This window comes from Rattus norvegicus, chromosome 4 (assembly GCF_036323735.1).
Source record: "Rattus norvegicus strain BN/NHsdMcwi chromosome 4, GRCr8, whole genome shotgun sequence".
NCBI lineage: Eukaryota > Metazoa > Chordata > Mammalia > Rodentia > Muridae > Rattus > Rattus norvegicus.
This window is the reverse complement of record NC_086022.1, coordinates 117,027,235-117,044,753: the sequence shown is the minus strand read 5'-3', so window position 1 is coordinate 117,044,753 and position 17,519 is coordinate 117,027,235. Positions and strand designations below refer to the sequence as shown.

At 40.5% G+C, this 17,519-nt stretch overlaps 1 protein-coding gene and 1 pseudogene across 1 annotated transcript in view; one reads left to right on the top strand and one right to left on the bottom strand.

Moving 5' to 3' along the window:
* The window catches only part of M1ap (meiosis 1 associated protein), a 90,825-nt gene that overhangs the window by 49,702 nt on the left and 23,604 nt on the right, over positions 1 to 17,519 (bottom strand). The window contains exon 4 of the mRNA XM_006236719.5: positions 1,973 to 2,141. Within this exon, the coding sequence (XP_006236781.1) occupies positions 1,973 to 2,141 (169 nt within the window). The remainder of the gene's footprint in view (positions 1 to 1,972; positions 2,142 to 17,519) is intronic.
* Rps25-ps8 (ribosomal protein S25, pseudogene 8) lies at positions 12,790 to 13,245 on the top strand (annotated as a pseudogene).

Below are 17,519 nucleotides of genomic sequence, written 5' to 3'. Positions count from 1 at the left end.
TGAAGAGACACCATGACCAAGGAAACTCATAAAAGAAAACATTTAGTTGGCGGCTTTCTTGCAGTTTCAGGGGGTTAGTCCATGGCCATTATGCTGGGAAACAGGATAGACATGGCACTAGAGCATAGAAGAGAGCTTTATATCCTGATTCACATGTAATGGGAGACAGACAGACAGACAGACAGACTAGACCTGACATTGGCACACACCCACCAATAAGACCACACTTCCTAACCCTTTCCAAACAATTCATCAAATGGGGACTAAGTTTGCAACAACTATGAGCCTATGGAGGCCATTTTCATTCAAACTGCCACAAGCAAAAGTACTCTTAACTGAATCATCTCTCCAGCTCCCAAGATTTATTCCTAAGGAGCGAGATGGAGATTAGCTCGGTGGTAGAATGCTTGCTTTGGTGCAAGGTACTAACTTTGAACTCCAGCACTGCAGCAAATAGGAAAGCAAAACTTTATTTCTGGGGTGAAATGTAGTTCAGTGGGTGAAAGCACTTGCCTCACAAGCCCAACAATCTGAGCTTGATCCCTGGAGGACACAGAAAGATGTGGCATGCCATCTGTATTCCCAGCATTCTTAGGAGGCAGAGAGAATTGTCTGGAAGCGTGCATACCAGTTATCCTGGAGTATACAGAACAGCAGAAACCAGAGATATCTTGCTTTGAAACAAGGTGGAAGCTAAAACAAACTCCCAAAAGTTGTCCTCTAACTTCTACATACATGTGTCCACATGCACACATATGTGCAAATACACATACTAATATCAAATGAAATGACAACAACAAAAATCCAAAAAGAAGATAGCAACACTGTTTCCATGCTTTATGGCTTTTTATGAGGTTAATGCTGGGTGCTAGAATTAGCAGGAGTTACCAGATCCTAAATTGATTAAGATCATTAGTAATTTGCTGTAAATACAGGCTCACACACAAAGAGAGAAAATAGGGTTTAAAAAAAAAAAAGCATACAGATTTCCCTGTTAGAGCTTATATCTGTTTCTTGGGCTAATACCTCCTTATTTGCTTTTAAAAGTTAAAAAAAAAGGAGCAAAAATAGATAAAAAGCAGAAAAGAAGTGTCATGAGAACTGTTAGTTTTGTATTATGCTGTATGAGAACAAAAAAACCACATAAAGTATGCCTATGCAACATAGATATGACAGGACAACTGAAGTCAATGTACAGAAATAAAGGTAGTGCGATGGGGATAGTAGTGCGATGGGGACAGTAGTGCAATGGAGAGAATGGTGCATCTTGGAGAGTAGTGCAACAGGGACAGTAGTGCGATGGGGACAGTAGTGCAACAGGGACAGTAGTGCAGCGGGGACAGTAGTGCAATGGAGAGAATGGTGCAACAGGGACAGTAGTGCAACAGGTCATGGGATTATGAGAGACTTCTAAGCTAAAAGTACCGTGGTGACTATTTATTTTTTAATAAAACAATAAATCATTAGAATTTTAATTTCTCTTAGTAATAGGTGTATTAAAAAGCACTACAAATACTCTATTATTTTATTCTTAATATCAGAACATGGTATTTATCTGTGGCAGGCACTGTTCTAAGTGCTTTTTGTCACAAAATTCTGAAAATTTGTATCATTCCCCCCCCCTTGTTTTTCCTAAATGCTTCAATTACAGGTGTGGACCTACTTTTTTTTCCTTTAAAAAATAGTTGGTTTATTTATTTTCGTTGCATATGGGTGCTTTGCCTACATGTATGTTTCTGTACCATGTGTACATCCAGTACCTCACCAAAACCAGAAGAGAGCATGGGGTCCCCTAGAACTGGAGTTACAGACAGTTGCAAGCCACCATGTGGGTGCTGGGAACTGGACTTGAATCCTCTGTAAGGGCAGCAAGTGATCTTAAGCACTCCAGCCCCACATAAAAGAAAAAAAATTGAGGCAGGAGGATTGCTAGGTCAAGATCAGCATAGGAAACAGCAAAAAGAATCCTTACCATCATTGCTGGGTTCTTCAATAGGAGATGGTGAGTCTGTATGCTCTTGGATGCCTTTTGTGACCTCTACCACCTGCAGTCTTCTGACGCTAAGTAGGTTTATATCTTTCAACCCTTCCTCCAGTTCTTTGACCACTTCTTTCCCAGGCTGAGAAGTCAGGACAGTAATCTAAGATGAAATCCACGAAAATAATCAATATGCATGCTCTTCTTGATATCCAGAGAGAGAGAGAGAGAGAGAGAGAGAGAGAGAGAGAGAGGGAGAGAAATGTAACTTACAAATAAAATTTCACTTGCTCTTAATCAAAAGGTTAAGAAGGAATACTAATCAAATTTCATGTAGATTCCAGAGGGGACAGGTGACCCTCACAGGTCCTTTCCAGTAATCCAGACAGTCCCTAGACAGTGCCTAGTCAGTGACCAGTGAGAAGCCATACCTGTGTTCTGTCTTATTCATTCTTCACAATTTTCTTTATACACTGTAGAGAGCCAAAGGACCACTTGCTTCTAGACACTTGGGAGGAATCTGACTTGGGCCAGGACAAAAGAAGTAAACTCAAGGCAGGAATCTGGCTTTGGGCCAGGACTCGGGAAATAGGCCCAGATTAAGAACATTTACATTTGAGTTAATGCAAACCTCAGAGCAGGCTCAGTCTCCACTGAGCTTGTGTGGCAGTCAGTCCTTTTGTCTTGGTCATCCTGACCAGCCCCAAGAAAGGTGTTTACAGGATTTTGTTTATTGCCTTGCTTGTTCTTGATCCATACCTAATCTAACTATTTTGCATGTACTTAAAGTGGTATAAAAGCAGACTGGGAAATAATAAACCTGCTTCAGCCTCAGAACTGGCTGGAGTTGGCTGGAGTCATGCTACAGTTTGTCTAATTTTTTTTTTTTTCTTTTTAATCCTCGCTCCTGCTCTGGAGAACCTGTTGACAGACCAAACTGGCTTGGTCAAAACACACTGGTAGCATTTCCTCTGCTCATAATATTTTGCTCTCCCAGGAGACCAGAGGAATAAGGTGCTCAAGTTCCACTCACATATGTACACTGTGTCCTAGAGAACCTATTGCTGTTCTCCCAATGGTATGTAGCATTCTCAGATGAATTCTCTGTTTTCTTATCCCGGAGCCAGAGAAATGATTTCTTTTGACTCTAAACTATACTTAACTGCTGACCAGAATGTTGGACCTGAAGAAATATATTTGTGTATAGCTAGAATCTTTTATGCCCTGGAAATAAATGCTTTTAATGAGCAGTTTTGCTTTGGATTTTGAGACTCTGAAAGACACTCACACATGCAATTATTTTGTACACAGATGGCTTTAATTAGCAGAGAGAATCGTAGGTGAAGGTACAATTGCTATTGTTATTTCTGAATACTTCAATGTTGTAGACTAGCTCTAGGTTCACAGTAACATGCGAAGGATCCAATGATGCTTGCCCCTCGCCCTCACACAGATATAGCTTCTCACTTATTAATTTCCTCTACCAGATTAGTACATTTACTGCAAGTGATTCATTAAATTGACAAAAATCACAATAAGCCCAAACCCCCAGTTTATGTTTGCACAAGCTCTTAGTGTGGTACATTCTATGGGTTTGTACAAATATACAATGAGATTTACCTATGACATATTTCCATACAGGGTGTTTCACTTCCTTAAAAAGCCTCTGTGCTTGTTTGCCCATTCCGCTTAGTACACTGCCTCCCCCCCCATACTGGGGATTGAGTCCAGGGCCTTGCCTTTGCACATAGTATACTACTGAACTGTATTCCTAGCTCATCAGTCACCTTTTCTATTGTCTCCATACTTTTGCGTTTTTCAGGGTGCTGTGTATTTAGAATCTACAATTGATGTAATTTTTTTTTCATACTTGCTTCCTTTATCTAGTAATGTAAATATTTAAGGTTTTTTTCCATGACTTTTTCTGACTCAAAAGTTCATTTAGTTTAGGTGCTGAATAGTAGTTCTCCATTGTCTGGGTGGACTGCGATGTGTTATCCGTTCATCTACGACAGACATTGTGTTTCAGTGGCTGTGAATGCATGTACAAAATCTGCACCAGGTCAAGCCATCAAGCTATCAAAATCCTGGCACAGACAGGAGAGGGGCTCATGAAGCCCCACCTCTAGCTATTTGCAACTGATGGCTGCCGGGAGAGGAAGAGTCAGCTTTCTTCTGAGATATGCTCCCCACCCCAACCCCCAATCCCCCATCCCCGCCCAGAAGCTGCCAGCAGATGGCCCTACATTCTTGCACATACAAGCAGCATTAAACGAAACTGGAGGTTTTTTTGTTTTGTTTTGTTTTGTTTCTTTTTTTGTTTTTGTTTTATTTAAAGCACAGGAAATTGGGGTGTGTGTGAAGTGGTAGTGGGGATTGGGGAGTGATTGGAGGGGAGGATGTGGGGGTGGCTTTGATCAAAACACATTGTATGCATATTTGAAAGTCTCAAAAGTGAAAAATAAAAATTCTTAAAAAAAAGTGTTGCTCCCATGATTAGGAAGGATGGATGGAGCTTAATTATAAACATATAATTGGTGTGTAGCATAGTCTTTAACTTCTTTAGGTAAATACAAGAACTATGAGTGTTGGATTCTGTGTTAAATTTTTGTTACATTTTGGAAGAAACTGTATCAGTTACTTTTCTCATTGCTGTGATTAAATATTGGACAAAAAGCAACTCTGGGGAGGAAGGGTTTATTCTGGCTTACAGTTCAAAGGGACACAGCTCATGGTGGCAAAGAAAGCATGGTGACAAGAGAATGGGGTGACTAGCCTTACTGCATCCACAGTCAGGAAGGAGAGAGCTATGGATGCTGGTGCTCAGCCTTCTCTCTCCCTTTTATTTAGTCCAGGATCTCCATTAATAGAATGGTGCCACGTTGAGGGTAAGTCTCCCCTCAGTTAATCCAGTCTGGAAACTCTCATAGACGTGACTAGAGGTTTATCCCCTAAGTGATTCTAGATCCTGTCAAGGTGACGACACTAACCATTGCTGAAACATCAAGTTGTCTTCCTGCTAGTAACAGATGAAAGTTTCAGTTGTTCCACATCCTTGTCAGCATCCGGTTTGCTCTGGACTGTGGCTCTTCTGACAGGAGTGTAGTGGTATTCACTTGCTGGCTTACTTCCTGTTGCTGTGATAACACACCATGTGGATCATTGTCTTCTATTTTTAATATATAAGCCTTTTATTCTCCCTGACGAGCCCAAATTGTACTTGTGATCAGGATCTTGTTTCTGGAGCTAAGAAACTGAGGTCTCACTTGTCAGCCTGCTGCTCGGTTCCCTTCGCAGGTACATAGATACAAAAACTTCCTGATATCCCTGTTTTTAACTGTGTGGCTTGCTGAATCAGAGCCGCTGAATTTGAAACAAGCTCAGTATCATTTTCTTCAAGGATTAGTTCCTCCTTCTGGGCTTGAGAGACAGAACAAGCAATACTTGTTCTCATCCGAACCCTTCAGATGTATTTTTTACCCAAGAAATTTTGGATTTCAACCAAAGACCCATTCTCCCGAATAACGATGTTGATAGGGAAGTGAGCATACACAGACCTCATCTTGTATGGAAGCCCAGTGTCACACCCTTGATCATGTTCTGAACATGACTGCAGATGGTTCTGACAGTGGCCAGTTCCTTTCTGTTACCCCACCATTTGTCAACACGGAACCTTTTCTTTTTCTTTCCAAGAAGACTCAGCTCTACATTGATGTGATAAGTCCCTCTGCAGAGTTGCCCTTCACAAGGACTGTGAGACCCTTCAGAGTGATGTCGACATTTTCTGGAATGTTGACAGTCTGACTGCTGAGGATGGTCTTCATTCTCGCAGTGGATGGGGCTAAGAGTGGAGCATCTCTGCATATGCTTCTTGCCACTGGTATGATTTCTTGAGTGAGGTGTCTCTTAAGGTCTTTAGCCCCACTCCTTCATTTGAAGTGTCTTTTCATCTCATTGGCTTATTGCTTGGATTATTTGCATTAAATATATAAAGAACTAAATTTAAGTCCTTTATATATTTAATGTTTAAGAAGGGTTTCTGTAAAGATTTCTATGTATGATGTTTTTCAACTTTAAAATCAGCATTATTTTATTTGATGTGTATGGGTGTTTTGCCTGCATGCATGTCTCTGCATCACATTTTGTGCCTGGTGCCCTCAGGGGCCAGAAAAGGATCATATTAACTAGAACTGCAGACACTTATACAGTGGGTGCTGGGAATCAATCCTATTCCTCTGGAAGAGCAGTCAGAGCTCTTGACCACTGAGCCATCCCTCTAGCTCAAATTCTTTATACATTTTGGATATTTATCGTCTGTCTGATAACTAACTAGAAAGGATTTTCTCTGGATTTGGGTTTTTCTGCTGATCTTTTGTTCTGTCAAAGCCTTTAAATTCAATGTAACCCATTTATCAATTCTTTGTATTATTGCTTGAGCTATTAGACTCTTTTTTTTTTTTTTTGGTTCTTTTTTTCCGGAGCTGGGTACCGAATCCAGGGCCTTGCGCTTCCTAGGCAAGTGCTCTACCACTGAGCTAAATCCCCAACCCCGAGCTATTAGACTCTTAACCAGAAAATCATTCTGTAGACTTTGAGCTCGAAATGTTTCCCCTTCATTTTTCTATTATACCTTCAATGTTTTAGGTCTTACATGTAGATTTATTTTTATGCATTTTGAGTTGATTTTTGTAGAGGGTAAGAGAAAAGGATCTTATTTGAGTCGTCAACGTGTTTGTATTTAAATTTCTCAGCACCATTTTTTTTAAAAGAGGTTATCTTTACTACAATATATGTTTTTGTAATCTTGTCTGGAATCAAATAGTGGCAGCTGTGTGGATTTACTTCTAGAACATCTACTGCGTTCCATTGATCCCCATGTCTGTTGTGTGCCAGTAATATGCTGTTCTGTTATTATGGTTTTCTAGTTGAGTTTGAAGACAAGTGTTGTGATGCCTACAGTATCACCTGTTTTGCTCAGGATTGCTTTAGTTATTGGGGGATATTTGTGTTTCCGTATGAATTTTAGGGCTGCTTTTCTTTTTCTACATACATAATTTTAATCACTGAGCCACATCCCCAGGACTTCAAATGAATTTTAGAATCAGTTTCTTCATATACACAAAACAGTTCTCTGATATGCTTATTGAGTTTAACTATGAATGTATAGCTCATGACATAGAGTGACAATTTGATAATATTACGCCTTTTATCCACAAACATAGAAATTCCCCATGTATCTTTTGTGAGAACAGGGACTGGGAAGTGGGGAGAAAGTGGAGATGGAGCCCACAAAGATGCTGGAATTCAGACTCTGGAAACCAGCATCAGAGTGCAGATCTAACTTTATTGTTTATTACACAAGCTTATATAAACTTTCTAGCCAATTAGGGTACGCCTATGTATTCAAGGGCAAATTGGGGTACAACCTGTGTTGTTTAGCCATATCTGACTCAACTGTCCAAGAGCCTGTTGGGGGAGGGTCCAATCCCCTGGGTAGATTTTAGTGAAGACCAAAGAAGCAGCCACTGCTCTGGCTTGGGGTCTTTTGTGTTGTCTCACCAGAGTGCTGTGAGCCTTGTCAGATCATACACTGTGTACAGTAGATCAGGACTCTTCAAGGAGTCAAAGGAGTTTATGGGGCCTTGTTCTCGGTCCCACTTCTTCCTCACAAGGTTTATCTCTGCATCCCCCACAGTTTTTATTTTATTCATTGGAGTTATAGTGTTTTCATCATAGATTTTTATATTAAGTTATAATGAACAATACTGTGTTTTTATTTTGTTACTATTACTTTTCTGATGGCAGCAGGGTCTGGCTCCATAGCCCAGGCTGGACTCAAATTCACTGTGCAGCCCAGGCAGCAATCCTCCTGTCTCAGTCTTCTGAGTGCTGTGACTACAGGTATATATAGCCAAACCAAACCATATTGTGTGTTTATTTTTATTTCGGATACCACTTGTTCGTTGTGGTATATAGGAGAACGACAGACTTTTGTATTGTATTGTTAACTTTGTAGCTTGAAACCTTGCTTATTTGTTTCAGGTTTTTGTTTTTGTTGTTTTTGTTTGTTTGTTTGTTTTTATTTGTTTTGTTGCTGCTGCTGCTAACTATTCTGTGTATCTTTAAAAAAAGAGCATTTTACTTTTCCTTTCCCAGTCTGTAGGTATGATGGTATTCAGAGTGCTTCTGTACTATCCCTTTAAGGTGACAGGATCTGTAGCAATGCCTTCTTTCTCATTTTGATGTTAGTATTTTGTATCTTCTCCCTCTTTTTCATACTCTGGCTTTATTAATTTTATTGATCACTTCGAAAAGCCAGTGTTTACTTTTCTAATTTCAACTTCATTGATTTCTATCCTTATTCTTTTCTTCTTCTGCCTACTTGGACTTTATGTTCTCATCTATTTTTAGTTTCCTAAAGTGGAAACTTAGAGTATCAAATAAACATTTTTTCTAATATGTGGATTCACTGCTATTTCCTTGAATTTTACTATGTTCCACAAATTTCAAAAAGCAGTGTTTTCATGGTTTTCTTTTTGGTTAATGATTTACTTATTTTTAATCTTATGTGTTTTAGCTTTGCCTATATGTGTGTCTGTGTGAGGGTGTCAGATCCTCTGGAACTGGAGTTACAGACAGTTGTGAGTGGATGCTGAGACTTGAACCCAGACCCTCCACAAGAGCAGCCAGTGTTCTTATCTACGAGCCATCTCTCCATGAGCCATCCTCATTTTTATCTTAGTTCAAAATATTTTTTAACTTTTGGACTTCCCCCTGCTTGCTTCATGGTTTGTGTGTGTGCTTGTGTATGTGTTGTTGTTTGAACAGAGATCTATTTGGCTTTGCTTCCTGTGCGTCAGGACTAAAGGTGTGTGCCACCAACTTGGAACTGGCTTCTAGTTTAATTCAATTGTGTTCTGAGAACAGACATTATGTAATTTTGGTTCTTTGAAATTGCTAGGGAGTTCTTTATGGCCCACAGTGTGGTCGGCATTTGTGCATATTCTATTTGAGCTTCAGAATACTAAACATTTGTCTGTTTTTGGATGACTTATTGTATAGATGCTGATTATATCCATTGGTTTGATGAATGAGTTCAGGGATGCCTTAAAGAATTTTCTGCCTGTGGAATCCATCCATTTCTGATAGAGGGTGCAGAGGTTTGCAGCAAGCACGTGAAGCTGTCTGTTCATCTTTGCTTTTCTTTTGAGGACCTACCTTGGTTCATAACCCGTTGTAACTACAGTTTCAGGGGATCCAGCACCCTCTCTGGCCTTTCTAGGCATCAAGCATGTAGGCAGTGTACATACTTACATGCAGGCAAAGCACCCATACACATAAAATAAAATTTGGGGGAAGGTTGAGACAGAGTCTCACTGTGTAGCCCTAGCTGTTCTGGAACTCACTATATAGACCAGGCTAGCCTCGAACTCACAGATCTGCCTGTCTCTGCCTCCTGAGTACTGGGATTAAAGGTATGCATTATCACACCACATAATAAATAAATATTAAAAAAAAACCCAAATTGTTAAAAACCAAAAAATAAAAAAGAATTGTTAAGTCATTTGGAATAACTGATTTCTTTATCATTGTGTAATATTCTTTGTCTCTGATGACTCTGTGCTCCTTGATATTTCTTTGCCTGAAATTAATACAACTCCTCTTGTTTTGACTGGTGTGTTTTTCTTTACACACTTATGTTTACTCTATATTTATCTTTTATTTAATATGGGATTTTTAAAAAATAAATTATTTATTAATTTTATTTCTTATAGGTGTGTGTGTGTGTCTGTGTATGTCTGTGTGTGTGTGTGTGTGTGTGTGTGTGTGTGTGCATGTATGTGCTGTCCATGCATATGTGCCATGGTGCAAGAATGGAGGTCAGAGGACAACTTTTTTTTTTTTTTTTTTTTTTTTTTTGTTCTTTTTTTCGGAGCTGGGGACCGAACCCAGGGCTTTGCGCTTCCTAGGTAAGCGCTCTACCACTGAGCTAAATCCCCAGCCCCAGGACAACTTTTAGAAGCTGTTTTCTCCTTCCACTGTGGGTTTCAAGGATCCAATTCAGGTTCTCAAGCTTAAGCAGCAAGCATTTTTATTGGCTGAGCCAATTCTAGTGTGGATTTTTTTTGTAGACAAAACATAATCAAGTCTTTCTTTTGGTCTGTTCTCTAGTTTTTTTTTTAAGGACTGTTCCTAGGTTACTGACATCAAAGTCATTACTGCCATTGTTGACTCATCCACACCATCACTATTGGATATTCCTCCCACATGGCCTTTTCCCTGTTTCCTGTTCCCCTCTCTCTTCTTCCTTTCTATCTTTGCTCTGCTGGGGATGGAACCCAGGGCTTTTTGCATGCTTGGAAAACACACTACCTTGAGGCACATTGCCATACTTCTCATCTTAGTTAAACAGCTCCTATAATTTCATTTTTCCCCTAGTTTTAGCAGGACATACATACATACACATACACACACAAACACACACATACACACACACACACACACACACACACACACACACACACACACACACACACACGTCTGCCCCTCCAGCATAGCTGTAGTCATTTTGTTCCATGTCTGCCAGCTATTTCATATTGATGCTGTAATATGCCTGCTAGTCATTGACACACGAAAAAACTCTTGACTCAGAGCAGGGTCATGCTGACATACCCTGTCATGTTTTATATGTTCTGTATGAAGTTTGTTAATCTTAAAAAATTTCACAAAACTTTACATATCAAGTTAAATGTCAGTATGAACTGTTACATCTAAAATGGCTTGGATCAGAGCTGAACCACCAGGCAACACTTCCTACATATGAGTTCATTGTGGTTTTTGTGTTTTTTTTTTCTTTATGACAGAAAAAGATGTTCGATGCCGTAGCCTCAGCTATGACTCTGATCAATCAATCTTAGGGTGTGTATTCAATAAACCATCTTTGTCTGAGATTCGTGTTTGTGTGGTTTGGGGGTGACTCATGGATCCAATATACATACATGCATAATACATACATACATACATACATACATACATACATACATACATACATATTTCTAAAATGACTGTTCCAGAGCTGCAATATATATTCATGACACATCCAACTTTCAAATAAAACTATACTAAATTACAGGTAGTTTAGTCGGGCTAAAATAATAATTTTGAGCCAGGCATTGTGTCACATGCCTACCATCCCAGCACCTGGGAGGTGGAGTCAGAAGAATCAGAAGTAAGATCACCTTCAGCTACACAGCAAGTGTGAGGCCAGCATGGGTTAGGACTCTCAGACATGCAACAACAATCGTGAATTTTCTGCCCCCCTTTACATCACTGATGTCACACATTTTACTTGCTTCTAAACATATGTGTGCATGCACAACCAACATGCTATTGCTATTGTTTTTAACACAATGTCATCTGTTTCGTGAATTAAGACTAATAAATATATCTTAATGCATCTTCACTTATTTACTTCTTCATGCTCTTTACTTTTTAGGTGAGACAGGGTTTCTCTGTGTAGCTCTGGCTGTCCTGTCTACTCACTTTGTAGACCAAGATGGCCTCAAACTCAGATATCTGCCTGCTTCTGCCTCCTGAGTGCTGGAATTAAAGAAGCACAGCACCACCACCAACTATAGATACACATTTCTAACTGATATTGTTTTCCTTCTTCTCACAGTCCCCAAGTATGATTTCACACAAATCATAGCTTGATGGATTATTTTCTCTTAATACTAAATATTTCATTTTATCATCTTTTGTCTTGAATGATTTTGGAGAAGCTGAATCTAACCCTTGCTCCTCCACCCATTTCGCTCCTGTTAGTCCTCTTCATTTCACGAGATAGCTACTTTATGTCATGTGTACATATGATTTTATATATCTGTATAAAATCCAAGACCCACAAATAATAAAATGTGACTTTTGCCTTTCTGAATCTGACTTAATTTACTTAAATAATCTCTTGTTACATTTATTTTCCTAAAAATGAATGTAACAAGAGATTATCTTGTTTATGGTTGTACAAAATTCCATTGTGAACATATATCACATTTTCATGCGTTCTGTTGAGAGGTATAACTTCACTACTGTGGACAATGCTACAACAAGCATTGGTGTGAACCATCTCCGTGGTATATTGCCTATTTGGATGCTCCTTGATTTCATTTAGAAGTATATTTGCATCTTCTTTGATTTATTACACATTCTTACGATTATTCTTTCAATTTTTGTGTGTGCAGGATTTCATCTGATTCACTTTTATTCTCTCCATCACTGGGGAACTGGCATTTTTCGGTGGGGTCACATCGCTTTGATTTCTTCATGTCTCTTGAATTTCTTTATTGTTACTTGTGCATTTAGGGTTAATTCATTGGTTGGGTTTTTAAATCCAGCTGCTTTTTTCCAGTTGAGGTGTCTGCAACGCTTCGGTAGGACTAGCGAGGCTGTTGTCACTCCTTCCCACCGTGAGTGGTGGGATTCAGTAGCTGAATCCCCGTCCTTGTGCCACTGTGTCGGGCACTATCCACTGCACCACTCCAAGAGTAGGCTATTAACCGTAGAAGCCATCACATTATGTTAATAGCATAGTATTTAACTTTAATAACTATTGGGATACAAAGAAACAAAGCCGGTGCAGTGTGCACCAAGTGACTAGTTACAAAGGCTAGGAAACAGGCTGCGAAAGGTCAGGCATCAGTGTTAGAGCAAATGAGAAAAACAGACGGAAGAATGAAGTTGGGCTATTATTAGGATCAACAGTTTGAGGAAGCCACAGAAAATTATAATTAAGAGGTAACGGGACTACTCTCTGAGTTTTGCCATGCCACCCAAAGACGACAAGAAGAAGAAGAAGCATGCCGGAAAGTCGGCCAAAAAAGACAAAGACCCAGTAAATAAATCTGGTGGCAAGGCCAAAAAGAAGAAGTGGTCCAAAGGCAAAGTTCGGGACAAGCTGAACAATTTCGTCCTGTTTGACAAAGCTACTTACGACAAACTTTGAAGGAAGTTCCCAACTATAAGCTTATTACTCCAACTGTGGTCTCCGAGAGACTGAAGATTCAAGGTTCCTTGGCCAGGGCAGCCCTTCAGGAGCTACTTAGTAAAGGACTTATCAAGCTGGTTTCAAAGCACAGAGCCCAAGTAATTTACACCAGAAACACAAAGGGTGGAGATGCCCCAGCTGCTGATGAAGATGCATAAACAGATTCAATCAGCTGTACATTTGGGAAAATAAAACTTTATTGAATCAAAAAAAAAAAAAAAAAGAGGTAACGGGAGAAGGCATTGGAAAGAGAGAGAGGAGGGAATGATAGAGAGTCCACAATAGGATGAGTGTGGGAGCACAGAGTAATCACGAACCCTAATCAGGCAACATAAAAACCAAAACAAAACTATTAAAGGATACTTATATAACGTGAAGATTTAAAAAAAAAAAAGGCACATGGTGCTTGCTCAACACATACAAACCTCTGAGTTCAACGACCCTCCGCATGTATTATGTAATATGTAGCGTGTATCATATGTATTTTATATAACGTTAGTCAGGATTTCTTCCTAGACAGGATACTATTGAGTTCCTTCTTTTCCTGTGATGTCTCCTGTAGCAAACTGACAGGGCACTGAGGGTTAGAGCTCCAGTTCAACCCCCCTAAAACCAGATTCCTGGGTGTGCAATGTCCTAGTGGAGAGTGGAATATAACCAATTACCTTTTCTGTTGGGCTTTTGCTCAGTGTCCAGTAGGTGCCAGCACGTCCTCATTTTCAGCTCCAGTCATCCGCATGGAGTAGAATTTGGGTAGTTTCCACCCATATGTGTTTCATGTGTACTGGACAATTGACTTTCCCAAGCTTGGTTGGTTACACATTCTTGTTACAAACGGTTGGATTTCTGATTTGTTTGTTTTGGAGATAGAGTCTTTAGCTCTGGATTGCCTGTAATTCCTTATGTAAATGAGACTAGCCTGAACTCATGGAGATACTTTATCCCCAGTGCTGAGAGCCCCAGCTTGGGTTAAAACTCCGAGGCTCTGCTGTGGTCATGCCTGGGCTACTGTTCACCATTTTAACTTGAAATAGTTGCCCCACCAGGACTCAAGCCGCCTCTGTTTGCAGCAGGCGTGGTTGTTTAGATCCAGCTGGTTTGTGGATCTGCCATGACTGCAGTGAACGCAACATCCTACTTCTCTGTTCCTGCATCGTTGCTTGCATAGGCAGGTCAAGTAGGGCAGATCTCAGCAAGCCTTTCAGGGTGCGTGGTGCAGACAGGCAGCCATCTGCAGCTGCTCCTGCATGCTGCTTTGCAGAGATCTGGCTTCTTTCCTTTGTTTTCAATGATTGCCTCTTGTAGGAAGAGAAGCTATTATGGTCTTGACTTTCTTTCACTGAATTACAATTGAGTGAGGGTCTAATCCGCCATTCTATTCATCCATCTGTCTGTCTGTCTGTCTGTCTATCTATCTATCTATCTATCTATCTATCTATCTATCTATCTATCCCTCTATGTATCTACTTACCTGTTTGTCTACCATCTGTCATCAAATTTTTTTCTTTTTTGAGACAGTCGCCTTTCAGCCCTTGCTGACCTGATGGTACTGGCCTTGTAGTCCAGGCTAGCCTTGAACTTGCAGCAATCTTCCTGCCTAAGTACTGGAATTACAGGGATGTGTTATCTTGCCCTGCTCTCTGCTAGCACATTAATACTTGTTCTCCAAATTCTACAGTCAAGTGCCAGGTGTGGTAGTGCAGGATTATAGTTCCAACACTTGGAAGGCAGAAGTAGGAGGGTCTCCAAAAGTACAAGCACAGTCTTGTCTACATTGTGGATTTCAGGCCATCTAGGGCTACACAGTGTGACTTTGTCTCAAAAGTAAACACACACACATACACACACACACACACACACACACACACACACACACACACACACACACAAATAGGTTCTACAGTTGAATAATTCTAGCATACTTGCCATGTCTGGTTCTAATATCTATTTTAACATCAAATGGTGTCTCTTGCCTTTTATTCTGCTTGTTATTTTTTGTGATATTTAGACGGGTTCCACTGGGGTCAAAGATGCTATTGTCATTGGCCTTTATAAATGTGGTATTTGTGTGAGGGGATGCATGCTTTGCTATTATTATTTTCTATTAAAATACACTTCATATTCATCAAAGGAAAAAAATCAACCAAGATGAACTCTCAATTCCAAATATCTATGCTCTAAATGCAAGCGCACCCACATTCATAGAAGAAACTTTACTAAAGCTCAAGTCCAAATGGATCGAGGACATCCACATAAAACCAGATACACTCAAACTAATAGAAGAAAAGTGGGGAAGATCCTGGAACACATGGGCACTGGAGAAAATTTCCTGAACAAAACACCAATGGCTTATGCTCTAAGATCAACAATTGACAAATGGGATCTCATAAAATTGCAAAGCTTCTATAAGGCAAAGGAGACTGTCATTAGGACAAAACAGCAACCAACAGATTGGGAAAAGATCTTTACCAATCCTACACCTGGTAGAGGGCTAATATCCAAAATATACAAAGAACTCAAGAAGTTAGACTCCAGAGAACCAAATAATCCTATTAAAAATAGGGTACAGAGCTAAACAAAGAGTTCTCAAATATCAAATGGCTGAGAAGCACCTAAAGAAATGTTCAACATCCTCAGTCATCAGGGAAATGTAAATTAAAACAATCCTGAGATTCCACCTCACACTAGTCAGAGTGGCTAAGATCAAAAACTCAGGTGACAGCAGGTGCTGGCAAGGATGTGGAGAAAGAAGAACACTCCTCCATTGTTGGTGGGATTGCAAGCTGGTACAACCACTCTGGAAATCAGTCTGGAGGTTCATCAGGAAATTGGACATAGTACTACCTGAGGACCCAGCTATACCACTCCTGGGCATATACCCAAAAGATGCTCCAACATATAACAAGGACACATGCTCCACTATGTTCATAGCAGTGTTATTTATAATAGCCAGAAGCTGGAAAGAACCCAGATGCCCTTCAACAGAGGAATGGATACAGAAAATGTGGTACATCTACACAATGGAATACTACTCAGCTATTAAAAACAATGATTTCATGAAATTCTTTGGCAAATCGATGGAACTAGAAAATATCATCCTGAGTGAGCTAACCCAGTCACAGAAGAACACACATGGTATGCACTCACTGATGAGTGGATATTAGCCCAAAAGCTTGGAACACCCAAGATACAATTCACAGACCACATGAAGTTTAAGAAGAAGGAAGTCCAAAATGTGGATGCTTCAGTTCTTCTTAGAAGGGTAAACAAATACTCATGGGATGTAGAGGGTAGGAGAGACTTGGGAGGAGGAGAAGAGGGGGAGGGGGAGAAGTGGGGCAGGATCAGGTATGGGAGGAGACAGAGATGATATCCAGAGGGTCAGGAATTTGAACAGAGGTATGTAACAATGGGTGATGGTGAACTGGGGGTAGCCACCAGCAAGTCCCAGATGCCAGGAAAGCAAGAGGCTCCCAGGACCCAACAGGGATGAGATTAGCTGAAATGCCCAACAAAGGGGAGAGAGAACCTGTAGAGACCATATCCAGAGGTTAGGCAAGGTCCCCAGCTGGGGGATGGGGCCACCAACCCATCTCCAAATTTTTAAACCAGAATGGCTCCTGTCTAAAGGAAATATGGGGACGGGGTGTGGAGCAAAGACTGAAGGAAAGGCCATCTAGAGACTGCCCACTTGGGGCATCCATCCCATATACAGACACCAAACCCAGACAATATTGCTGATGCCAAGAACTGCATACTGACAGGAGACTGTACAGCTGTCTCCTGAGAGGTTCAGCCAGAGCATGACAAATACAGAGGTGAACGCTCACAGCCAACCACTGAACTAAGAACAGGGTTCCTAATGGAGGAGGTAGAGAAAAGACTGAAGGAGCTGAAGGGGTTTGCAACCCATAAGAAGAACAACATCAACCAACCAGATCCCCCAGAGCTCCCAGGAACTAAATCACCAACCAAAGAGTACACATGGAGGGACCCATGGCTCCAGCCCTACATGTAGCAGAGGATGGTATTATCTGGCATCCATAGGAGATGGTCCTGTGAAGGCTCATTTCCCCAGTGTAGGGGAATGCCAGGGTGGTGAGGTAGGAGTAGGTGGTCGGGAGGGGAAGCACCCTCATAGAAGCAGGGGGAGGGGAGATGGGATAGGTGAGTTCTGGAGGAGAAACTGGGAAAGGGGATAACATTTGAAATATAAATACATAAAATATCCAATAAAAAATAAAAATTTAAATCTCATGCAATCGAGTTTTTAAACATTTTTTTTAGATTTATTTTTATGATTTTGTGTGTGTGTGTGGCTGTTTCACCTGTGAGAGCATCTGGGCACCACATTTGTGTTTGGTGTCTGAGAAGGTGATGAACTTCTATGTGGGTGCTGGGAATTGAACCTGGGTCCTTTGCAAGAACAGCAAACGCTCTTACACATTCAATCAACTTGCCAGCCCCAAAAACAAGTTTGCAAAATAATATTGATAT